General features: G+C 46.8%; 2 protein-coding genes across 9 annotated transcripts; both read right to left on the reverse strand.

Annotated features, from left to right (window-relative positions):
* Nucleotides 1-13,152: 13,152 nt before the first annotated feature.
* LOC100192898 (uncharacterized) lies at nucleotides 13,153-14,725 on the reverse strand. 3 transcript variants are annotated; one of them, NM_001350998.1, is made up of 4 exons: nucleotides 14,579-14,663; nucleotides 14,356-14,452; nucleotides 13,539-13,734; nucleotides 13,190-13,427 (listed from the first exon to the last, which is right to left on the reverse strand). In NM_001350998.1, the coding sequence occupies exons 3-4, from the start codon at nucleotides 13,707-13,709 to the stop codon at nucleotides 13,353-13,355; spliced, it is 246 nt and encodes an 81-aa protein (NP_001337927.1). In that variant the 5' UTR covers nucleotides 13,710-13,734; nucleotides 14,356-14,452; nucleotides 14,579-14,663; the 3' UTR covers nucleotides 13,190-13,352. The 3 variants fall into 3 exon arrangements, with proteins under 3 accessions (XP_023155986.1, NP_001337926.1, NP_001337927.1); XM_023300218.2 differs by having other exon boundaries at nucleotides 13,153-13,427; nucleotides 13,539-14,452; nucleotides 14,579-14,719; NM_001350997.1 differs by lacking the exon at nucleotides 14,356-14,452 and having other exon boundaries at nucleotides 13,157-13,427; nucleotides 14,579-14,725.
* A 301-nt stretch (nucleotides 14,726-15,026) lies between these two features.
* Nucleotides 15,027-21,343, reverse strand: LOC103634466 (beta-glucuronosyltransferase GlcAT14A). Of its 6 annotated transcripts, XR_004853117.1 has the most exons (5): nucleotides 20,858-21,343; nucleotides 17,228-20,753; nucleotides 16,446-16,521; nucleotides 16,164-16,249; nucleotides 15,027-15,688 (listed from the first exon to the last, which is right to left on the reverse strand). XR_004853117.1 is itself a non-coding variant. In XM_008655993.3 (4 exons), exons 2-4 carry the CDS (start codon nucleotides 17,350-17,352, stop codon nucleotides 15,180-15,182), a joined length of 720 nt encoding a protein of 239 aa, XP_008654215.1. In that variant the 5' UTR covers nucleotides 17,353-20,753; nucleotides 20,858-21,315; the 3' UTR covers nucleotides 15,027-15,179. The 6 variants fall into 6 exon arrangements, 3 of the variants coding, with proteins under 3 accessions (XP_008654215.1, XP_020401611.1, XP_020401607.1); XR_004853116.1 differs by having other exon boundaries at nucleotides 16,164-16,521; nucleotides 20,858-21,342; XR_004853118.1 differs by lacking the exon at nucleotides 16,446-16,521 and having other exon boundaries at nucleotides 17,165-20,753; nucleotides 20,858-21,342.
* Between the last annotated feature and the right edge of the window lie 4,048 nt (nucleotides 21,344-25,391).

Below are 25,391 nucleotides of genomic sequence, written 5' to 3' on the forward strand. Positions count from 1 at the left end.
ATCTGATCCATTAGATTGTGATCCAACCGTAAGGCATATTTAACACTTAAACTCTTCCACCACTAGATCAATAATCTTTATAAAAAACTCCTAACAAACCATGATTATATATGTGGTTGGATCGTAATCTAATGGATCAGATGGTTTACTTGTACGGTTGTACAGAAGGACTGCTTACATAACAGTCGTTGCCATTAGATTTGGCGAGCAACACACAGCACTTGAGTCTTTCCTTTCATGCGCTCCATAGGGAGAGAGACGGACGGAGAAGAAAAAAAAGTTATCTACCCTTACCTCTGTGCTATCGTAGCTGTCGCCAAGCTGCCACACTGGGAGTCCCTCTCCGACGTCCGACTGTCACCGCTAGCCCCCTTCACACGCTGATCGTGTATTTTTTTTTTGTCGAATACGCAGGAGAGCTGCGCATCTTTGTTAATAGAAGAAGATTACGAACACAAATACAAAAACAAGAGCTGGCCAACCAGCTCAACACAGAGCCGACTACTCGCTCAGAATACAACCAAGGGCTTTCGCGCCCGCTCTCACCCACTCGCTAGCAACACCAAGAGCGGAAGAAACTACGGCGTCAACTGAGGATGCCTCACTCCGGAAGCACCTTGCATTTCTCTCTTTCCAAACTTCCCAAGTCACCAACGCAAAGAGAGAATCACCGCCCTTCCTGGCGCCCGGTGGCCACAGCTCCCGCACTCTTTGCCACCAACCAAGGACTGAACTGCAATCTGTTAGCGACGGTATGTGAAGCCCCAATTGCGACAAAATGCCATCCCAAACTCGAAGGGAGAAGCTGCAAGTGGCCAGTAGATGGTCGCAAGTTTCTTCCGCTGTATTGCAGAGGTAGCAAGTGGTTCTCGCATCGAGTCCGTGACGCCGTCGCCTGTCTGCGGTCCAGAGCCGCCTCCGCCAGGCAAGCCACAAGAAGATTTTGACCCTCAACGGCGCCCACGTCTTCCACACGATCGCGATCTCGGGTAGGTGGAGAGAGCCTTCATGGAGCAGCTGGTACGTCGATCGCACACTGAAATGGCCGTCAGACGACCAACGCCACAACAACCTGTCCGGGGTCGAAGGAGAAAGGTTGATCTCTCGCACAGCGTCCCACAGCTTCAGGTATTGAGAGATCGCCTGAACCGAAAATCCTCCCCTCAGTTCTCTGATCCATTGATTCCCTTGCAAGGCCACGGCTACGGACTGTGACGATCTTGTCCGTTTGGCCACGAGGCCAATCAGCGCAGGAGCGATGTCTTCGACCGACGAACCGGCGATCCACCTGTCCTTCCAGAACAACGTCCGCTGCCCGTTGCCGACCTCAAAGTTCGCAGACGCATGGAACAGGCACCGGACTTCTGGGGCGACCTTCAGAGGTAGCTCCGTCCAGGCCCGGCCATCGTCCGCGGGATTGCGTTGAAGCCAAAGCCAGCGAACCTGAAGAGCCAAGCCCATGAGGCGCAAATCCAATACTCCAAGGCCGCCGAACTCATACGGTCGTGCGACCACGGGCCAGGCCACGGCGCATTTGCCGCGTACAGAAGCGTCCGCGCCCGCCCACAAGAAGCGTCTGCAGCAGGCCTCAATCTCCTCTCGTGCCCAAGTTGGAATACCGTTGGCCATCATCGCGTAGATCGGCACCGCCGTCATGACTGATTTAATCCACACAAGGCGACCACCACGGGACATCATCGATCCTCGCCACGCTGGCAGTCTGGCCGCCACCTTGTCCACGAGTCCCTGTACTTTGTTCTTGGGGATGGCCCCCGAATGCAACGGCAGGCCCAAGTAAGTGACAGGCAGCTCGACGATCTTGCAACCCAAGGAGCACACAACGCCGGCGAGATCTGTCTCACGGCCTGACAAAGGAGACACAGAGCACTTGGCCAGATTGATCTTCAGGCCAGCGGAATCTCCAAATAGCAGCAGGAGGCTCTTGATGGCTTCGACTTCTTCCACGACTGGTTCCATGAATAAAATCACATCATCTGCATAGAAGCTGCATCTGGATTTGACAGCTGACGGACCAAGTGGTCTAAGGATCCCGGCATCGTCCGCCTTGCAGAACAGCTTGTTAAGAACCTCCATGGCGATGATGAAGAGAAGTGGAGAGAGGGCATCCCCCTGGCGCACCCCTCTGCGATGTGTGATCGGTGCCCCAGGAACGCCATTTAGCAGTATCCTGGAGGAAGCTGTAGACAGCAAGATTGAAATCCAATTGCACCAACGAGTACTGAAATCCAATTGAAATCCAATTGCACCAACGACGCTGATCGTGTATTGAAATATAGTCTTGTGCTTACCAAAATAAGTGTGTTATTGCTTTAGTTGTCTTTGCATACATGATGTTACAACCCAAGTTTATTGGCATTTTTCTGCCGTGGATGCTTCCAGATGCGCAAAAAAGAAGAAAAAAAGGAGGGAGGTTTCCATCTTTGCCATCAGTGGCGGCGCCTCCTGCTTCTTCGTTAGTGACCACGGTCTCCACTGCCATTGCGCTCCATGTTCTCGTTGTCGCACGCTTCTCATGTATTTTGCGTATTTTTAATGTTACAATACACGCGCGCATGACGTGCACACTATACTCTGTAGTTACCATATCAATGCTGGATTATTTAAAATCAAATCAGCCATATATGATATATTTGAATTCTGAACAGTCAACCAACTATATCGATACAACAATATTTCTGAAATTATCATTTCTTTCCAAGGGACAAAAACTAGCAGTAGTAAACTACCATAGGAAGGCTTCTACTATATATTAAAGCTCGGAGCAAATCTGCTCAAACACAATATCCATGTCACCTCTTTTTCACGAACTGTACAATCCTTTATCAACGACGAGCACCAGCTGAACCTTTCCTTTCGTGCGCTCCGCACTAAACGCATGTGTCCTCCTCTAAGCAGAGAAACAGACGAAGAAGAGAAAAAAAATCCGCTATCCTTACCTTCGCAACACGTTTTGTCGAGTCGGTCAGCCGAGCTAGGATGAAAAAAGAATGACCTCAATGCTAAAAACTGGTTTGTAGTTTCAGATGAAATAGGGTTTGTTCTATTGTTATTTTTTATTCATATAGTACTAGAACACAATTAGTTGGTCATAATTTCTTTCAATCGGCCACCCCCATCAATAAGATATATCTGAGTTTGTCAGTTGATAGCGTTGCAATTTTTATTACAGGTTATCTATGACAAATTGACAGGAAGAAACTGTGAATTCGGGTTGTGACCGTGTCTTCGATCGAAGAAGTTGAGGCGGTTATCTTTCAAAAAAAAAGAAGTTGAGGCGGTTGCTGAGCAATTTAATGGCTATGTGAGTTCACTTCAGCTCTTCTAGAGCTATGCACATTCTTTTGCTGTCATAGTGGACCATTCTCCTGTTTACTTACAATTGTAAACTTAGCAATACTCTATGAATTATGTGATGTTCATCACTCATGGCTTCCTACCAGATCACACATTGCATAAATGAAGTTCAACGTTAACGGTTAGTCTTCAGGGATTCAAATAGAACATTTGTATTCTGTTTCCTTGATTGAGTATATTCCGTTACAGAATGTCATGTACGGCCGCACTTACAGGCGCCGTCGTGACGCCAGGAGGGCTGCAGATCGCGCAGCCAAGGCAGGCGCCACAATCAGTGGCTAAGTTTAGAAAGATAAGGATTAGTTTCCCTCTTGCATGCCTTAATAATAGGAGGGATTGGTTAAGATTAGTTTCCTTTTCATATACCTTAATAATAGGAGAGATTGGTTAAGATTAGTTTCCTTTTCATATGCCTTAATCATAGGAAAAGTTGGTTGAACCAGAGGCTATATATATGCCGTGTAATAGGCTGGGAAATAATCAAGAAAGATCAATTATCCAAAACTGCTCTTCTCCCTTGCCTCTCTCAAGCCACCGGTGAGGAATCCCTCACGGTGAAGGTCTGGAGCGCGACTACGAACTGCGTAGCCGCGGTCCAGCGACGTTGGGCGTCGAGGCGCTTGACAACCTGGTATCAGCGTCACGTCGATCCTCACCCACCCGCCCTTGCCCTCCACCATCCCCTTCCACGCCCACCGCCTCCACCGACCACTCCATCACCATGGCTGAGCCCACCATCAAGGACCTCATGGAGCTGATGCAGTTTTTCCAAACCGAGTTGGCTGCCGTGAAAGCCACCATAAAGGACAAGTCGTCCTCGTCGTCCACCGACGGCGGCGGCGAGCGCGAGGATCCCCCTCGTGTGGATCGGCCCCCCAGGTTCCAGAAGCTCGACTTTCCCCGGTTCGATGGCACCACCGACCCGATGCTCTTCATCAACAAATGCGAATCCTATTTTCGCCAACAGCGCACCATGGCGGAGGAACGCGTGTGGATGGCCTCTTATAATCTGGAGGACGTCGCGCAGCTGTGGTTCATCCAGCTGTAGGACGACGAGGGCACACCATCCTGGGGGCGGTTCAAGGACCTCCTCAATCTTCGCTTTGGGCCACCACTCCGCTCAGCGCCCCTATTCGAGTTGGCGGAGTGTCGCCGCACCGGGACCGTGGAGGAATACTCCAACCGGTTCCAGGCCCTGCTGCCGCGCGCGGGTCGCCTCACGGAGGGCCAGCGCGTCCAACTCTACACAGGCGGTCTCCTTCCCCCGTTGAGCCACGTCGTTCGCATCCACAACCCGGAGACACTTGATGGGGCCATGAGTCTCGCCCGTCAGGCCGAGCAGCTGGAGTTGGCACGGGGACCGCCACCGGCCGCCAGGGGAGCCCCTCGCGCTCTTCCCCCAGCGTCGGCGCCCAAGCAGCCGCTGCTCGCCCTCCCTGCACCACCCGCGGGCGCGCCCCAGCCGCGACCAGAGGGTCCGCCCTTGAAGCGGCTGTCACCGGAGGAACAGGCGGAACGGCGCCGCCTCGGCCTCTGCTTCAACTGCAATGAGTCGTACACCCGCGGCCACAACCGTGTCTGCCGCCGCATCTTCTACCTCCATGGCGTCGAGCTCACGGCCGCTGCCGAGGAACTCGCAGGGGACGACCCGCAGGACGGCGCCCCTGTCTTCTCCCTCAGGGCAGTCACTGGCATGCCCATCTGCAATTCCATGCAGGTGCGGGCCACCCTAGGCGCCACCACCCTCCTCGCGCTCCTGGACACCGGCTCCACGCATAACTTCATTGGGGAGGATGTCGCCCGCCGCACCGGCCTGCCGATCCAGCCGCGGCCGCACCTCACGGCCACTGTGGCCAACGGTGAACGCGTCACCTGCCCAGGAGTCATTCGCCGCGCCCAGGTCATCATCGAGGGCGAGCCATTCTTCATCGACCTCTTCGTCATGCCGCTCGCAGGGTACGACCTCGTCCTGGGGACTCAATGGATGGTCACCCTTGGTCGCATGGTGTGGGACTTCGTCGACCGCTCTGTCTCCTTCCTGCACCAAGGCCGCCAGGTCTCCTGGTCGGACGTCGCCGACCGTCAGCATCCCCTGCTCGCCGCTACCACGACACCGAGCGCCCTCCTTGAGGAGCTCTTGCACTCCTTCGACGGGGTGTTTGCTGAGCCGGCGGGTCTGCCCCCGCAGCGAGCTCGAGACCACGCCATCGTCCTCAAGCCAGGCTCTACACCTGTGGCGGTCCGGCCGTACCGCTACCCGGTGGCGCACAAGGATGAGTTGGAGCGGCAATGCGCCGCCATGTTGGCCCAAGGCATCGTACGCCGCAGCGACTCGGCGTTCTCCTCACCGGTTCTGCTGGTCAAGAAGCAGGACGGGGCTTGGCGGTTTTGCGTGGACTACCGCGCCCTTAATGCCCTCACCGTCAAAGATGCCTTCCCCATCCCCATCATCGACGAGCTCCTTGACGAGCTGCATGGTGCGCAGTTCTTCACGAAGCTGGACCTTCGCTCCGGTTATCACCAAGTCCGGATGCGGTCGGCTGACGTGCACAAGACGGCGTTTCGCACCCACGACGGCTTCTACGAGTTCCTGGTGATGCCGTTCGGATTATGCAACGCCCCGGCAACCTTCCAGGCGCTCATGAACGACGTGCTCCGGCCATTCCTCCGTCGGTTCGTTCTTGTCTTTTTTGATGACATTTTGATTTATAGCAAGACCTGGGCAGATCACTTGCGCCACATCCGCGCCGTCCTCGACAGACTTCTCCGCCATGTCCTCTTCATCAAGCGATCCAAGTGCATCTTTGGGTCCCCATCGGTGGCGTACCTAGGCCACGTCATCTCCGCCCACGGTGTGGCCATGGACCCGACCAAGGTGCAGGCCATTCACGACTGGCCGACACCTCGGTCGGCGCGCGCGGTGCGTGGGTTTTTGGGCCTCGCTGGATACTACCGCAAGTTCGTCCATGACTACGGCAAGATTGCAGCACCCCTCACCGCGCTGATGAAGAAGGAGGGCTTCTCCTGGAGCGACGAGGCCCAGGCAGCCTTCCAGGACCTCAAGATGGCCATGACCTCGGCTCCGGTTTTGGCGCTGCCGGATTTCACCAAGGCCTTCATCGTCGAGTGTGACGCATCCACACATGGCTTTGGGGCGGTCTTACTGCAAGAACATCATCCGATCGCCTACTTCAGCAGGCCAGTCGCCCCCCGTCACCGCGCGCTGGCAGCTTATGAGCGGGAGCTTATCGGGCTGGTGCACGCCGTGCGACACTGGCGGCCGTACCTGTGGGGGCGCGCGTTCCTCGTCCGCACCGACCACTACAGCCTCAAGTTCCTCCTCGACCAGCGCCTTTCGACAATCCCGCAGCACCATTGGGTGGGCAAGCTCCTCGGCTTCGACTTCTCGGTGGAGTACAAGCCGGGCGCCACGAACACCGTCGCCGACGCGCTGTCTCGGCGCGACACCGACGCGGAAGGCTCGGTCTTGGTGCTGTCCGCGCCCCGCTTCGACTTCGTCGACCGTCTCCGTCAGGCTCAACTTCAGGATCCGGCCCTAGTCGCCATCCGGGATGAACTCGCGGCCGGCACAAGGGGCGCACCATGGTCGCTGCTCGACGGTATGGTGGCATACGCAGACCGGCTGTACATCCCGCCGGACTCCCCGCTGCTGCTAGAAGTGGTGGCCGCTACGCACGACGACAGTCATGAAGGGGTGCAGCGCACTCTCCATCGCCTCCGCCGCGATTTCTTCTTCCCCGCCATGCGTCGTGTGGTCCAAGACTTCGTCCGCGCCTGCGCTACGTGCCAGCGCAACAAGTCTGAGCACCTACACCCGGCGGGCCTGCTGCTGCCCCTGCCCGTTCCCCAGGCCGTGTGGTCCGACATCGGCTTGGATTTCATCGAGGCGCTGCCCCGCGTTGGGGGTAAATCAGTGATCCTCACCGTGGTCGACAGGTTCAGCAAATATTGTCATTTTCTTCCTCTGGCTCACCCCTACAGTGCTGAGTCTGTGGCCCAGGCATTCTTCGGCGAGATCGTTCGCCTCCATGGGATTCCTCAGTCCATGGTGTCGGACCGGGACTCCGTGTTCACCTCAGCGTTCTGGAAGGAGTTAATGCGCCTCACAGGCACCAAGCTGCACATGACGTCCGCCTTCCACCCGCAGTCCGATGGCCAGACGGAGGCGGCCAACAAAGTCATCGTCATGTACCTCCGGTGCTTCACTGGGGACCGGCCCCGTCAGTGGCTACGTTGGCTACCGTGGGCGGAGTACGTCTACAACACGGCGTACCAATCATCACTCAGGGACACTCCTTTCAAGGTGGTTTACGGCAGGGATCCTCCCTCCATCCGTTCTTATGAGCCTGGCGATACCCGGGTGGCGGCGGTGGCCAAGACAATGGCTGAACGCGAGGAGCTCCTAGCGGATGTTCACTACCGTCTGGAACAAGCCCAGGCCGTCCAGAAGAAGTTCTACGACCGCCTGCACCGACCGGTCTCCTATACCGTGGGCGACTGGGTGCTGCTGCGCCTGCGTCATCGGGCAGCCTCCTCCCTTCCCCACGCGCCCAAGGGCAAGCTGAAGCCACGCTTCGTCGGGCCGTATCAAGTCACAGAGCTCATCAATCCGGTGGCAGTTCACCTAGCGCTACCTCCGCGTGCCAAGTTGCACGATGTCTTCCACGTCGGCCTTCTCAAGAAGTTCGTCGGCGCCCCACCAGCTACACCACCTCCTCTTCCACCCACTCACAATGGGGCGGTGATCCCAGAACCGGAGCAGGCTGTTCGGTACAGGTTGGCCAGGGGTATTCAGCAGGTGCTCATCCGCTGGAAAGGGCAGGCCACTACTGATGCTACATGGGAAGATGTCGCCGACTTCCGCGACAAATTTCCCCATTTTCAGCTCGAGGATGAGCTGATCGTCGAGGGGGGGAGAGATGTCATGTACGGCCGCACTTACAGGCGCCGTCGTGACGCCAGGAGGGCTGCAGATCGCGCAGCCAAGGCAGGCGCCACAATCAGTGGCTAAGTTTAGAAAGATAAGGATTAGTTTCCCTCTTGCATGCCTTAATAATAGGAGGGATTGGTTAAGATTAGTTTCCTTTTCATATGCCTTAATAATAGGAGAGATTGGTTAAGATTAGTTTCCTTTTCATATGTCTTAATCATAGGAAAGGTTGGTTGAACCAGAGGCTATATATATGCCGTGTAATAGGCTGGGAAATAATCAAGAAAGATCAATTATCCAAAACTGCTCTTCTCCCTTGCCTCTCTCAAGCCACCGGTGAGGAATCCCTCACGGTGAAGGTCTGGAGCGCGACTACGAACTGCGTAGCCGCGGTCCAGCGACGTTGGGCGTCGAGGCGCTTGACACAGAATGTCTAGAAAATTTTTCTTTTTCTTATGTATCTGACATGATCTCTCAAAAAATATAAGTACTTGCTGGAAGAAGTTTGATGGTGAATCCTAGGCCGCCTCCATCCAGGGATCAATCCTCACCATGAGGACCCAAGGGTGATGCCAACATGGTCTACGTGGAAAAACCTTTCCTAGAGTGTTGACAATTCAGCTCTCGCAAACCTGTTCACTGAGCAAGGTGAGTTATTGGGAGCAGTGACCATATATAACAGGAGAGTGGAAGATCAAGAGGATTTGGTTTTTTTGGTCATGTATGGTTCTGCAGAAGAGGTTGAGAATGCATTATCCAATCTCGATGGGGCTTTAACTTCTGAATCTATTTTTTCTTCTCCTTGCTACTCGTGCCATAGCCTTTGAAAATTGAAGCCCAATCTATCTTTTAGGATATAATTGGTTACCATTGCCCAGTCGTCGAGGAAGCAATGTTGAACTTCCACTTGAGATGTGGGTAAGTGTAGCAGTACCATCATTCTTAGATTTGTAGCTATAGATTCTCCGTCGAGTGGTTCGAAAGACTTGCTTGGCGATGAGATAGCCATGATTTCTAATGATGTATCCAAATAATTTATTTGGTGTCACAACGCGCAACAATATGTGTAACGTACCACCTATTCAACTAAATATTTTATGCAACAATTATATTTATACATTGAGGAATGTGACAAATTTAGCTACATATTGTAGTTCTAGACTGATAAATTAAAAAGCTATCACTCAGATGATCAATGGACTATATTCCCAACCCTCTGATTATGGATTCGATGTCTGGTATAGAGACAAGACGATGTCCGATATATAGTCTTTCGAAGGCAAAAACAAACTACACGCGGGCGCGCCAGCTTACTAGTTTATAAGTTAAATAAAACACAGAGCTAGCAATACACGAAAGAAAATTATACCATACTACACTAACTGTATACGGAAGATCAGCAATTTATTGAAAAAGGAGGAGCAACAGAGGATCAAGGATTTGTGTTTGAAGTTGGAGACTTGTTTAATAGAGATTTTTTTTTTGCGAAAGTGCCTCTAGCTGAGTTGGTTAGGTGGTCTGAGTAGCACTCCTCAATAGGGATGAAAACGGTCGGAAACGGTCGGTAAACACTAAAACCATTACCGTTTTCATATTTTTTTATCGGAAACAAAATCGAAAACGGTAACTCCGGAAACGGAAACGATATCGGTATTTCGGAAACATCGGAAACAAAAGTTCGGTGCGGAAAATACACCGGTAACGGTCGAAATCTAAAATACGATCGGTAAACATATCAAACTTTACAATAAAACAAAATTGACAAAACATCACAAATACCACAAGTTCACAATTCATGATATAACAAGTTCACAATATAACAAGTTCACAAGATCACAAATTTATAATATAAAAAGTTTATAAAGATCACAAGTTCACAATATAACAAGTTCACAGTATAACAAGTTCATAAAGATCACAAGTTCACAATTCACAATATCCACTCGATTTAGTTGATATGGCATGCTTACTCATGAAATATTTTTTCTCACATAAAGGGTTTTTTGACAGACTCACAGGAAAACCCTAAAATCTAGTGTGTGGAAAAGACAGACGGTCGGCTCTCTATCATTATATATTACTAATACATAACATGTGCATAGAAATTGATGGATTCGTTCGAGAGACCAAATCGTTAATCTCAACTGCCTTCCAACACCATCTAACCCCAAAAAATCTTAAAGCGTCCAAAAAATACAAAAATAAGTAATCCTTATCCAGAGATGTACAGGCGATGCGAAAAAATCACATGCTGGAAAATTCCGAAAAAAAATCCGAAAAAATTCCGAGACACAATTCCGGAAATTTCCGAGACATAAATCCGGTAATTTCCGACAAAAACCGGTAACCGATGGAAACGGTCGGTAAAACACCATGCCGATTCCGATACCGATTCCGATAGAAAATTCCAAAAACCGATTCCGTTTTCGAAAAATACCGTTACCGATGAATCCGATCGAAAAATTTCGAAATCGGTTTCCGGAATTCCAAAAAATTCCGAAACCGTTTTCATCCCTACTCCTCAAGTCCTGGGTTCGACTCCCCGTGGGAGCGAATTTCAGACTGTGGTTAAAAAAATCCCCTCGTCTGTTCCACGCCAAAGCACAGGTCTAAGGCTCAGCTCCGGTCGTGGTCGTTCTCACATGGACTTCGATGCCGCTGTGTATGGGTGGGGCAGGGGTTCGGGGGTTTTCTCGACCTGTGTGAGAAGGTCTTCTTCTTAATACAATGCTCGGGGGCTGTCTTACCCCCCGCAGGTCGAGTTTTTGTTTAATAGAGATTTTTGCAAGGAATAGATGGAAGTTTAGCAATAGGATAGTCTTAAGTTCAATAGATCTAACTTGGATGTCTAAATTTCAGTACCTTTCCTTTGCTCACTGTCTTGCATGACAGTTTATGACGTTACTGATATGTTTGGTTGAATGTTGTTAAGCAAAAACTAGGGTATTTTATTTTCTCAATAGAATAAATATTCCTTAGGTCTTCGTTTGTTTCCTTTTATTTTGAAGAATTGGAATCTTACTAATGGAATAGGCTATTTTTTAGAATGTGACATTTCACCACTTTCCAAAATTATCATATAAATCTATCTCAAATTCATGGGGCGAGAGATGGAAATTGATTCTATAACTTACATGTTATTTTTTCGATGTAAAACTTATAGTACACTCATCTACTTGTGCCGCTATAACATAAATGTAGTATATAACTATCTCTCATATGATAGAGTATAATATACAAATATATTACATATATAAATATATATAATTAATTTATTTTGTCTAAATTATAATTATTAAAATGGAATTTAATTTCAACGAAACAAACAGGTCCTTAATAAAAAAATTTGTATACATATTATCGTCACACACAGGGTTATCGTTGAAATAACCAGCTATTAACTTCAGATGCCCCGCATATCCGCCTCTGTGAACTACCTGACGGCCAACAACTAAGGTGTCGGGGAAATGACCCTGGTCACTGAGACCCACCCCCACCACTCAGAGAGCACTTAGAGGAAAGAGCCCTTGATCGTTGAGGGGAGGGACGAATATGTCAACTCTAAAAAAGCCCGCCCATAATCGAACCCCGCACCACCGAGCCCGGGGTCGGATGTGGCGGAACTTGACAAGGAGGTCGGGCATGTCTAAAGGGAACCACTCGAGTGGATCCCGCGTCCGGCCTCAGACTGACTTGTCATAAATAGCCGACCATATTTAACCATGCCTGGCACTGAGCCATAGCGCGGCGTCGATCCACTTCCTAATCATGATCTACGAGCACCTCGGGCTGCATAGGACTCATGACTTACGAGCCCCTCGGACTGCGGTGCATTAATGACATGTGCACCCCCTCAGCCTAGGCGCACTTATAGTCTATCGGACTAGGCCTGAGTGCGTAGATCTTCTGTAGGACACTACACGGCGGGCTGCGCCGAGCCACAGGCTACAGAGGCCATGGGTCGACATATGAAACTAAGCTAGGCCTGCAATCGCACCAGATGGCTACCTAGTTCTAAAACAAGTGTGCATAATGATGCTTCACGCAGATCTCAATACGACATGTTGTACACTTGTTGCCCGTGTCAAATCGCTTAGGTAGGAGAATGTCGTGTTCATCGTACAGGTACCATAAATAATGGTCCTGTTTGTTTGAGTTTTTTCAACTTCTGGCCACCAAAAGCTACTGCGAATAGCCAAACGCTCCAACTTTTCAGCCAACTTATATAAGAATCATTTTGATAAAAACCCACCAAAATCAACATGAACACATAATCGGTCGAGTTGTCACGATAGTAGTAATTCATCGCTTTTTAGATCTGAACCCTTTAAACCATTTCATCTTTCTTCGCACGTAATCTCCACGATACTCAGATTCTTCCCACAACCAGATTTTTTTTTACACGGCTGATTCTCAGAAAAGCTGGTCAAAAAAAACTAAACCAAACAGGCATGTATAACCATTTTTTGTTAATTTTTTATATTTTTATTTTTACAAGTCAAATGACTTTTATACTTTTAGTTTCTAAAATATTATATGATTGTACCATTTTTGTTATTTTTTATTTTTATAAGTCAAATGACCTTTATACTTTTTAATTTCTAAAATATTAGATGATTGTACGGTATTTTTATTTGACCATATTAAATTTAGTGATTTTTATTACATGCCTATTTATCGACTGTTGTACTTATATTGTGTAAAAAATAAAGTGGACCACCCATCGTTAAAATCCTAGCTAGAAGGGATCCCATTACCATTCGTCCGAACCAAACCAAACAGCCCTAAAACTTACACAGTTCAAAAACATATCCAAACAGGCAGTATAGATGGAAAACGTAACTGTAATGTGCCTTCATAGGATGAGAAGAAAACAGTATCAATATACTGCTCATACATTACTGTTTGACATAAAATTATTTGCTGATCATTGTCCAATCTAAGCAAACACATTAATGCCCCATTTCAGCAATTCTACTTCGGTACAAGGCATAAAGCTGGATGAAGAAATGATCTCACACAGCACCTAGAGGAACTTGCCTCGCCCAAGTCGCTGGAGATGGTAATTGATGGTCTTGGCTGCGTTCTTTGGCCTCCCATTCTGCAATCACGTCACAAGCAGGCATTCAAAGCAGAAGAAAAATGTGAGCTTAACACTATGGCAGAACAAAGGCTACAGATGCAAAACACAAGTAGTGATGTGGATAATAACCTGAGCCTGAGAGCATGCAACCAAAAGATCTTTCTGCTTGATGCACTTGTCATCGTTCTGTTTGTTTAAGGCTAGGCAGTTGAGGAAGGCAACCATTTCCGGCATGCAGGGCTTCGCCATAGCACCAAACTTCTTTGGGTTTATGTACAAAGCACCGGCCTTCCGACCCATCCTGCTGCTTCACCTTCGCCTTCACCTTCATGGATTTGACCAATAGGTGTGATTAGCTCAACAGCGTGTATCCATAAATTCCACCTCAGCACCACAACACACACAGAAGAGCAATTATTCAAGGAGCAAAAAATCAATGTGGAAGATGAAATGTTTGAAGAAACCTGAGGTAGAAGTAGAACAAATGGTGCTTGAATAAATGTCTACTAGCTATGGCATGGACTACATGAACATCACGTGTTTAGCCAGTTTAAGCATACTGATTTGAATAGCACAAAGCAACCAAAGCATCAGACAATGTGATTCTGATAACAAGGGCCAATTTCTAACAGGTAGAAGCGTTAAACCGATAGAACGATTGTAGACGAATACTAGTATCAAACTTATAGCACGCAAGCGTGGATAAACAAGGTTAGAGTGCTTTCACTAATTGCTTCTGGTGGGGAGGCACAAATGCTTCGGTTACAGCGAATAATAAGTTGTTTGACAAGACATAGTGCAATTTTCTTCCTACCTATTCTGGTGTTCTTCCTAGTTTTAAAATAGCAGTGCTGAAAACAAGTGGGAGAGACTAATTTCCTTCGAAGAAGCATTTGGTCGAACAGCTTGCAGGCGCAAGCAAACTTGTCCCAGCAGGCGGGAATACCTCAACCCCGCAGAAGAGGCAACACAGCGGCGGTGAGGAGTAACGCCCCGGCACAGTGATGGACTCCCGGCAGACTACGTTGACAGGCGGGTCAGATCTGCCGAGTGGCAACCGGAATCAATGTGTGGGTATTCTTACAGCGGCGGCTCGAAGCTAAGTCCGGAAGGGGTAAGCCATGACGGGGGAAGGGAGGGGAGGTGAAGGCACCGAGACCCACGCGTACCTGGAGGAGGAGACGGCGACGGGCAGACTACCGGCGCGGCGACGGGGGTGCGGGAACCGGGGAGGCGGCGTTCTTGAGATCGTACGAGCAGTTTCTGGAAGGTGGGGCTGGAGCTGGAGCTGGACCGTGGATGTCCAAGTTGGGCTTAAGTGACTTTGACATGAGTGGGCCTTATTATTAAGAGACGGTGTTGCGAGAAAGCTATGTTCACAGCCCATTCAAATCATGCTGCAACGCTCAGGAATTTTATTTTCACCAATATTGCCGAGAAAATGTATATGAAAAATCTGCCGCACAAACCGAAGCGTTTTACTTCCAAGAGATGGAACAGGGTAGGAACAAAACGTCGAACAATCTCCTAAGACTGACTTCCTGAAAATTGCTGAAGTCTCTGATTATCATCGGTTGTTTAACATCCGTGGAAGCGATGAAACCGCAGTAGTACATGTATGGTCTCAAATCACTTTTGAGATAAGCTTTCCAGATGCAAGTATACAACAACACACTTGTATGTATGCCTAACTGCCGCAATAACTAGAAAGATTTCGTCAAACTTTGGCTTCTGAACAGTACCCACAAAATGCTACATGCAAAATGAGTCCTATTTACATTGTTTAGGCCTGAAGTTATCAGGTTCCAAAAGTTTCAACAACTTCTCTAGCTTGGCCGAACCTTTGGTCGGCCTGAGAATAAAGGATCTTCCCAAGAAGGTGCACGGATCTTTCCCGCCTACTGAGCTACCCAAACACCATCCACCCGGGGTGAAGCGGCCAGGTGCCCGGCCCAACAACTTGGCGTCAATCATATCCAGGACTGAATTGTCATTGGCGAAAGAGTGTGCAAATGGCGCCCCGTTGTTTGCCATCGCATCAAAATGCTCTGTTGTGAGGTTAACAGGGTGCGTCAGAGGGGGCTTATCCCAGGCCATGAACCGCAGGTCACTGTTGACAGTGGTGTTCTGGTAGTGCTCTGAGTTGCAGATCACTGTGTGGAAGTAGCCCTCTGAGGATGAGAGGAAGTTGGTGAAATACATCAGTAGTGTGCGAGGAAGGTTGTCCCATCGCAAGCAAAACTCCAGGAACGATCGACTAAGCATCACCCAAGATGAACCTGTAACAAAGGGGTTTGTCTTTGTTAGAAGTAAAATTTACAAGAAAAGAGCATGGCCTTAGCCACAATAATAAGGACCAAGGCAAACTAAACTTTGATCACAATGTTACAGATATAAAAAGGAATATAGTTTGGTATCTTTTCATTTTCTTAATATATCATATATAAAAACTACTACACAAATACCTAATAACTTCATTGTAGCAATTAGACAGACCTAAATTGGTACGACCAGTAATTTCATAACCATCTAAATAAACATTGGTGTGACCCATGGCAATTGACATCTATGTGTCTAATAGATGGGGCATTCAAATTACCACAGGCTTGCTCAAAGAGATTCTTCTGGCGTGCAAAAAACACAACTAGACAACATTGCTACGGAGAGTGTTCCTTGCATGCTAGAGGGCATTGGAACTGACTGATTCAGAAGCAAGTACAGATGTTACAGATATTTTGAAAGATGAGGGCATACTCCTTTTCTCCTTTGTCGTTACAACCTCAGTTTTATTTGGGACCTGCAGTGCTGGATCTACAATGATAGGTCGAGCTCTTTGATGCCTGCATATGGAATCCAAGAATCATATCATAATAAGAAACAAGAAAATGGGTTAAGAACTAGGGCTAGTTTGGCAACGTCATTTTTCTAAGGAATTTCCATTTTCCCAATGGAAATTAGTTCATTTTCCCTTCGGAAAATGGAGTTGTTAAACTAGCCCTTAAGAACCACAAATTGACATTGAAAACATATCCTTACTCTTTCCAACCAATATTGATTGTGTGCTCAATAAAATTGAGACCTTTTGGCATGTAAGAGAGGATATGAAGGATGTCTGATAAATATGGGGGCAACAACATAAATATTAGTTTCAATAATTGTTTTTTGGGGGGGTGCCAGTTTGTAGAGCACTTCGAACAAACAATTGTTGTACTACAAAACAACAGGTTGATAACTTTTTTGTTTTGAAAAAAAAAATATCCATAGATATTAACAATCTTAAGACTTTTGAGCAAGTCCAGAAGCTTGAACAACTTCCGTTTTGCATCCAGTCCTACTAATATTGAGATCCAGCATTTACTGCTCTTGATAATTCAGTTGGTGTCCCTTAGGTTACACATTAAGATGGACCCAACTGTGATGGGCTTGATGCTCTGGCTGCACTCATGTTATGACATTAAGTTGATTAACTCGGTAGTTGGTACCAGGGTTAGCAATTTCCAAATGGAAATTCCGAAATTTCGGTGGTTTCGGCTGGGGGCGAAAAAAAGCACTTTGGCCAAAAAAACGTGTAAATTTGGGCTCCACGCCAAAACGGGCTGCAAAACAGCCCACAAATCCCCCAAACCCTAAATCCTGACTCACTCCCTCCAATCCCACCCGAAATTTGGGCATTTGGCGGCGGCTCTCCCTCCAATCCCACTCTCGCCACGCGCTCTGCCCGCTCGCCGCGCGCCTGCTCGTCGCTCGCCACTCACCTGCAGGCTTGGACTGGTATGTGAGACAACTCTAGGAGGACCACACTGCGCTTCTACACTTACGCCATTGATATGCAGGTGTTTGAGTTTTGGTTGTGATGGAAATGCCTTGTTTGCAGTTTTGATTGTGATGGAAGGAGGCAGTGTACGGGACAAGGGAAAACAGCCATGTATTGGTGAATCATCATCTGCCCGTGAATGAGTGGTTACTACCGATGGTAACGCTTTCTAGCATTAGATTAGCACTATTGAGTTCTCACATGCAAACTGGAAGTATAAATTTTAATTCTCTAGTGGAAAGTCATTTTTTAGATTAGCACTTTGTTTATTGTTTTGCGTCATTTATTTTTATATTACTAGGAACTCGCAAACAACTACAAGGTTCTATTGATGACTCATGGAGTCATGGTGAGAAGTGGAAGAAACAGGGATTCAAGTGTGCTTATTGCGGGTGTGCTAAGGAGAGTGAAGGTAAGACCCGTCTAAGGTGTCATCTAGCTGGTTTGTCAGGAGATGACAAGTCATGCCTGAAAGTACCAAAGCGTGTGAGGGGGGTAATTTTGAATGACTATGCAAGAGGGAAAAAAGGAGGGCAGATTATAAAGAGCATAAACTCTTTGTGGATAAGGCAATTATAGATTTAGCATATAGTGATGCTAGAAGAGAACAAATACCTAGGGATGAAGCTGGACAGATGGCGTGGGCACTAAGGGAATCATTGTTGGATCAAAAGACATCTAGCAATAGCCCACCTGTAGGCAGAAGTAGCACTGGGACAAGCAATACCACCCCACCATTAGCTACAGGCTCTCGTAGTCAGAGTAGGATGTATAGGTACTATCGGAGTCCAAGTGTGACTCAGAACATATGTGATATAGATTTGCAATGCAGTAAGATGTCAACACAACCTAGGATAGACATTATGCTACATGGGGGTGCCAAAGAGAGACTTGGTAAAACTTAGGCAAAATGGTTCCATGCCAATGATATTCCTGGAAGCAAAGCAGACTGTCCATATTTTATAGCAGCAGTAAAACTATCTCAGCAGCTTGGGGAAGGAGTGCCTGTTCCAAGGGGAAGAGATATAGATGGGTCATTACTAAATATGAACTATGAGGACCTACAAACTCGCATGGACCGATAAAAGGAAGATTGAGGTTGCTTTAGGGTCACTATTATGTGTGATTCATGGACAGGGCCAACCATGATGTGCATTATTAATTTTATGATTTGTTGCAATGGTCGCATGTTTTTTCATAAAACCGTGGATGCAACTGGTCAAATACAAAATGCAGAATTTATTTATGATTGCATTAAGGAAGTTGTTAAAGATGTTGGATAGAGTTGTGTTGTTCAAATTGTGAACGATAATGGTTCCAATTACAAGAAAGCATGCAAGCAACTTATAGCCGAGTATCCACATATTACTTGGCAGGCATGTGCCGCTCACACTATTAATTTAATATTGAAGGACATAGCACGTTGTGATGAGGTTGATGAACTATTGTATAGTGCTAAGCGGATATGCAGATTTTTGTACAAGCATAATAGGTAATATTTATATTGTGAAATTCTTGTACAAGCATAATAGTTAATATTTCTATAGTTAATCTGATGATATTCTGATTTTTTTTCAAACTTTATGCTATGATGAAAGAGAAGATAGGTGGAGAGCTTGTTAGATGAAATAACACAAGGTTTGACACATTTTTTTGTTCCTACAGAGTTTTTGGGACAGACAAGACAAGTTCGAAACTTGGATGGTGTCTAGCGATTGAAAAATAATGATAGGAGAGATGAGGAAGACCATAAATTCACCTACGATTGTTTAATAGATAGGATAGTCGTTATTTTTGTGGTCTTCCTTATCTCTTCAATCATTATTTTTCCAATCGTTAGACATCATCTAAGCTTCGAACTTGTCTTGTCTGTCCCAAAAACTCTGTAAGAACAAAAAAAGTGTGCCAAACCTCATGGCATTCCATCTAACAAGCTCTCCACCTATCTTCTCTTTCATCATAGCATGCATACTGAAAAATCAGAATAACATAAGATTAATATTAGAATATCATCAGATTAACTATAAAAATATTAACTATTATGCTTGTACAAGAATTCCACAATATAAATATTATCTATTATGCTTGTACAAAAATCTGCATATCCGCTTAGTACTATACAATTGTTCATCAACCTCATCATAGCGTGCTATGTCCTTCAACATTAAATTAATAGTGTGAGCAGCACATATCTGCCAAGTAATATGTGGATACTCGGCTATAAGTTGTTTGCATGCTTTATTGTAATTGGAACCATTATCAGTCACAATTTGAACAACATAACTTTCTCCAACATCTTTAACAACAACTTCATTAATGCAATCATAAAAAAATTCTGCATTTTGTATTTGACCAGTTGCATCCACGGTTTTATGAAAGAACATGCGACCATTGCAACAAATCATAAAATTAATAATGCACATCATGTTTGGCCCTGTCCAAGAACACATAATAGTGACCCCAAAGCAACATCAATCTTCCTTGTATCGGTCTATGTGAGTTTGTAGGTCCTCATAGTTCATATTTAGTAATGACCCATCTATATCTCTTCCCCTTGGAGCAGTCACTCTTTCCCCAAGCTGCTGAGATAGTTTTATAGTTTTACTGCTGCTACAAAATATGGACAGTCTGCTTTCCTTCCAGGAATATCATTGGCATAGAACCATTTCGCCCAAGTTTTACCAAGTCTCTCTTTGGCACCCCCATATGGCATAATGTCTATTTTAGGTTGTGTTGACATCTTACTGCATTGCAAATCTATATCACATATGTCCTGAGTTACACTTAGACTCCGATAGTACCTATCCATCCTACTCTGCCTACGAGAGCCTGCAGCTAATGGTGGGGTGGTATTGCTTGTCCCAGTGCTACTTCTGCCTACAGGTGAACTATTGTCAGATGCCCTTTGATCCAACAATGATTCCCTTATTGCCCACGCCATTTATTCAGCTTCATCCCTAGGTATTTTTTCTCTTCTAGCATCACTATATGCTAGATCCATAATCGCCTTATACACAAAGAGTTTATGCTCTTTATAATCCGCCCTCCTTTTTCCCTCTTGCATAGTCATTCAACATTATCTTCCTCACACGCTTTGGTACATTCAGGCATGACTTGTCTTCTCCTGACAAATCAGCTAGATGACACCTTAGACGGGTCTTACCTCCACTCTCCTTAGCACACCCGCAATAAGCACACTTGAATCCCTGTTTCTTCCGCTTATCACTATGACTCCATGGGTCATCAATAGAACCTTGCAGTTGTTTGCGAGTTCCTAGTAATATAAAAATAAATAACGCAAAACAATAAACAAAGTGCTAATCTAAAACAATAAATAACTTTTCACTAGAGAACTAAAATTTCTACTTCCAGTTTGAATGTGAGAACTCAATAGTGCTAATCTAATGCTAGAAAGCGTTAGCATCGGTAATAACCACTCATTCACAGGCTGGCTGCAGCAGATGGTGATTCACCAATACATAACTCTTTTCCCTTGTCACGTACATTGCATCATTCCATCGTAATCAAAACTGCAAACAAGACATTTCCATCACAACCAAAACTCAAACACCTGCATATCAATGGTGTAAGTGTAGAAGCACAGGGTGGTCCTCCTAGAGTTGTACTCACATACCAGTCCAAGCCTCCAGGTGAGTGGCGGCCGAGCAGGTGAGTGGCGAGCGACGAGCAGGCGAGCGCGGCCGAGCAGAGGAGCGGCGAGCAGGCGAGCGCGGCCGAGCAGAGGGCGCGGAGCGGCGAGCAGCAGGCGAGTGGCGAGCAGAGCGAGCGGCTGCGCGCGGCGAGAGTGGGATTGGAGGGAGAGCCGCCGCCAAATGCCCAAATTTTGGGTGGGATTGGAGAGACTGAGTCAGGATTTAGGGTTTTGCGGATTCGTGGGCAGCCAGGCAGGCTGGGGCAGCGGCGTTTCCTGCTGGCTAGAGAATATGTATATGAACAGAATTTTGCTGTTGCGGCTGCTGCTTTGTGTGTCCTTCAAGGTCCAAATTCCAAACCTACTCGAGAGTTTCAGATACAGCAGGGAGCAATTAGCAAGGCGACTGATCTTGGTAATTAGCAGCGGAGAGTAGGAAGTTAATCTTTCTTTTCTGAAGAAATCTATGCTAACCTGGATGGCTAAGCACGCGTCCGGCGTACAAAACAGCCAAGTCTGATGGCGAAAGAGTCGATGCACACGTGTAATTTCTTGTTGGAGCATACTTTTGCGATCAATGAGAACAGGTGTGTACTACTGGATCTACATGTACGGTATACGTGGCACTGTCACTGTACCAGCATTAGCTCCAGCAGGAAGGTGTTGAGTCCATAGTCCGATCATGTTAGGAAAACGAGACTAATCTTTCTCAATTGGGCCTGGAATTCGTGATAAAAAGCGGCGACCTGGCTTATTTATTATCTTTATACAAGCACTGAAGCACGCGTTTTTCACCTAGTCAATTCACTTATTCAGAAGTAGTTGAAACAATGTTATGTCTACGAGAGAGCTGAATTAAACTTCCCTAAATTTTCTTATACAAATTAAAACATGCAATTAAGCCTAAATTCACTTTATACGCTTAAATTGTTTTTATGTATCGATCAAAAGTTTTACACCTTAAGTTTCAGTCATATGCTAGCATAACAATTCTATCAAAGTAAATACTTAAATAAAATTACTTAATATAAATAATGGTTAAAATGCATCAATGTTTTGTTAAGGTATCGAAAAGTTGGTACTCTTCACTAGTTTTTACTGGAGCACCCGCACAAGGAGGATCACTCCTTTGATCCGTGCAAGAATTAAATGTTCTCTATGAGATGGTTTTTTGTCATTCCAACATAGTGAATCGCTCATAACCTATACATGCTTGAGCCTGGTCACCCACAAGTTCTCCAAGTGATCATCGAACTCTCAATCGTTGCTAAGTCATCTAGGTGATGTCGATCACCAGGAATAACAAAAGTATTAATTCTCACTTGACCTATCCAAGTTTAATAAGTATGATGAATGCACACAAGCTACTCTTAATAAGGTAATGATGCCTCTTATCAAGTGACTATCAACTCCCAAGTCGCTCACTATGTAAAGCTCTTCCTCACTCTCAATAGTTACCTCAGTAGTTGAAATGGGTAAAAGACCTCATATAATCGAGTTAGGAGTATAAATAATCCTGAGTAAAGGAACTAGCCATACAACCTCACTTAGTTTAGTCGGGTGCACCAAACTCACAATCACCATCAAGCATTCTAGATGATACTGATTACCGAGAGTAATAAGTACTAACTCTCACTTGACATGTCTAAGTCTAGTGATTGTGGTGAATTTACACAGGTTACTATCAACACGCTACGAGGCCACTAATCAAGTGATTATTAACTCTCAAGATCTTCACTAGAAAAATACTCTTCCTTATTCAGTAGTTGAAACGAGCAAGAGACCTCATATGGTCAAGTTAGGGATATAAATATTCCCAAACAAAGAAACTAGTCGTTATAACCCCACTCGAGTCAGACGAGTATACCGGATATGTCTGATGCACATCAACTCTCTGCATCTGATATGTCCGGTGCTTTCCCAACCACTAGTTTCAAAAAATAGTCGTTACCATACTGCTATCCAATCCTCACAGTGGTGCCACGTCAGACACATCCGATGAGTATTACTCTTAGTGCACAATTACGGACCTCTCTAGACACCATATTCAGTAACACATCGGAAATATACAGTGAGTACTTGACCTCTCAAACACAGTTTACAAACTATATGAGTACTTTGTCTAAAACAAAAAGTGCACGAATACCACATAAGAGCACTTTTTTATTATCGCGATTTAACTCATTGTTTTCAGATGTTCCAGAAGAAAAGGAGAAAAACCTGTTCAAATATGACATTGTTTATACTTCTTTCTTTGCCCCATATAATAGAGTTATTTGGTAATTCCAACAAGAAGGTTCAGCTGGCATATGGCGTCACTACCAGATGCTGGAAGGAGATGAGACAACGATTTCGTCCATGAATGTACATTCAAATCCTGTACCGGTGCTACCAAGATAAAGGTCATTAGGCTTCTGAATAGTTTGAGCCCACACGCCATTATTTGAGTAGACTTCACCTGCTAATAAAATTTGTTATCTGATGAACTGTCAACTGTGCATGCCATTATAAATCATAATATATTAGCATATCCCGATGGATCTCCACGGCCTACCAACTTTCCGATCTAGGACTTGGGAAATCTGCTGCTACGAATTACGGAAAGCGAAATGAGGTAGTAGTCAGAGTATTTCCTAAGGTGAACTGCGCACTGCACGTAATTCGTATTTTAGACACAACTACACGGCGCCTTTGGCGTGGTCTCATGGACGGGAGAAAAGCCTACACGGTGTGTCTCGAGAGAAAGTTTGTAGGGTGCCTTTGACAGGAGGATGAGTGGCCATTATCCCATCCCACGACCTTTTCGCAGTATATCTGCGCGCCTGTGTGCCTACTGGTACTGGTCTCTCCCGATGATGATCCATTAGCTTAGCTTGGGTCCGCGATAGAAATCGTATTGGATAGCGACGCCCACTTCGGAAAAAGCCAGAAAAAATGACGCCGGACGAGCATCATTGGTCGCCGCGCATATCGAGCTAGCCCAACTCTTCCAGTGGAGACTGGCGTGGCACACGACACGTCGCCACAGGTGAGCTTTGATTGGGCTGATGATGATGGCAGAATTCACGAACGCGTGAGCCATTTCTGCAAATCGCACGCGGTGCTGCCGTGGTGGTCGTGGTGGTACCAACCAACACCTGGCAAACTGCAAAGCTACTCCTACAGCCCCGCCGCCCGCCTAAACAGGCGTGCTTAAATTGGTGGCAAGCCCCGGCCGCCGTCTCACATCACGCCCGCCCAGCTTAGACTCTCTCCAGCAACGGACGCTAAAGCGTCCGGTACGCTAAATTTAGCGCTTGTTAACATCCGCAAGGCATCCAACAACGCTCGTTATTGCGTCCGCTAAGATAGCGTTCGTCCCTGGCTGCCGCTAAATGTAGTGGTTCACTGTGCATCCTCTATCCACACAGCGGCACACTATTCCTCTTCGAATCACTTCACCGTTCCGAGTTTTGACTGCACTTGCTGGTCATCTTCTCCACGGTCGTTCACTTCGCCGAGTCACCGAGTACACGAGCTCACGTATCCACGGTGGAGCACTGGTTACGTTGCTTCTTCCTGTGCGCAGGGGGAGCAGTCGAGGACGCCGCAGACCGCACAGTTGCCGCTCGCCGCCGCTCGCCATCAAAGTCGTGCTCCATCTCCTCATCCTCCCCTATGCTCTCCTGACTTGAATAAGCCAATCGTGCAACAGACCAAGTGTGGCAACTAGTGGAGACGATGCTAGAGACGACGTGCAGAAGGTGTTCGACGATATGCTCAAACCAGCTTGCAGCAACCCTATTGTGGATGTTCTACTTAGACAACAAGAGTAGCCTCGTACTGATGTTAAGCCCTTTGTTTAATAGTATAAGTTTATTTAAAAAATATTTTGTTATAAAGGATGGGATATAGAGGATGAAATTTAGAGAACACTTAAAAATAATGTAGATTATTAAAATTTGGTAACACTGTAGATATAGAGAACCAAATTTAGGGGACGTTGTTGGAGACGAAAAAAATATAGAGAGTAGAATCGTTTATAGGGTGCTGTAAAGGACATAGAATATTCTTTTAGAGGATGAAATTTAGGGGATGCTGCTAAGCCCTCCGCTGTCCGCTCCGGCGCCCGTGGACTTTGGAGAGAAGCGCCTCCCCAGATTGCCATCATCCGACTCCGAGACCTCTTCTCTGTTCTCGGGCGCGGCATTATTAATAAAAAAAGAAACAGTCGTCAGCCGCGGGCCTCTTCTCTCCGTTCACGCCAGCCGGCCCCGGCCTCGGCTGAACCACATGGAGATCCCCCGGTTTTTCCCGAGCAAAGCCGCGGGGAGGGCAGAAGAAAAGTTGCCGCCCACAGCCGGCCGGACACGCAAGTAGACCTTGCCGGTGTTCGACAAGCGGCCGGGGCGCACGCGTACAAGACGGCGAGCTGACGCTGTTCGGGGCTTCGGGCGCTCACACCGTCACGCGGTCGCACGTGATGAAATTAGCGGTCACGTCAGCACGCTAATCACTAATACAGGGGACGGCGGTG

Source organism: Zea mays, chromosome 1 (genome assembly GCF_902167145.1).
Source record: "Zea mays cultivar B73 chromosome 1, Zm-B73-REFERENCE-NAM-5.0, whole genome shotgun sequence".
Classification (NCBI taxonomy): Eukaryota; Viridiplantae; Streptophyta; class Magnoliopsida; order Poales; family Poaceae; genus Zea; species Zea mays.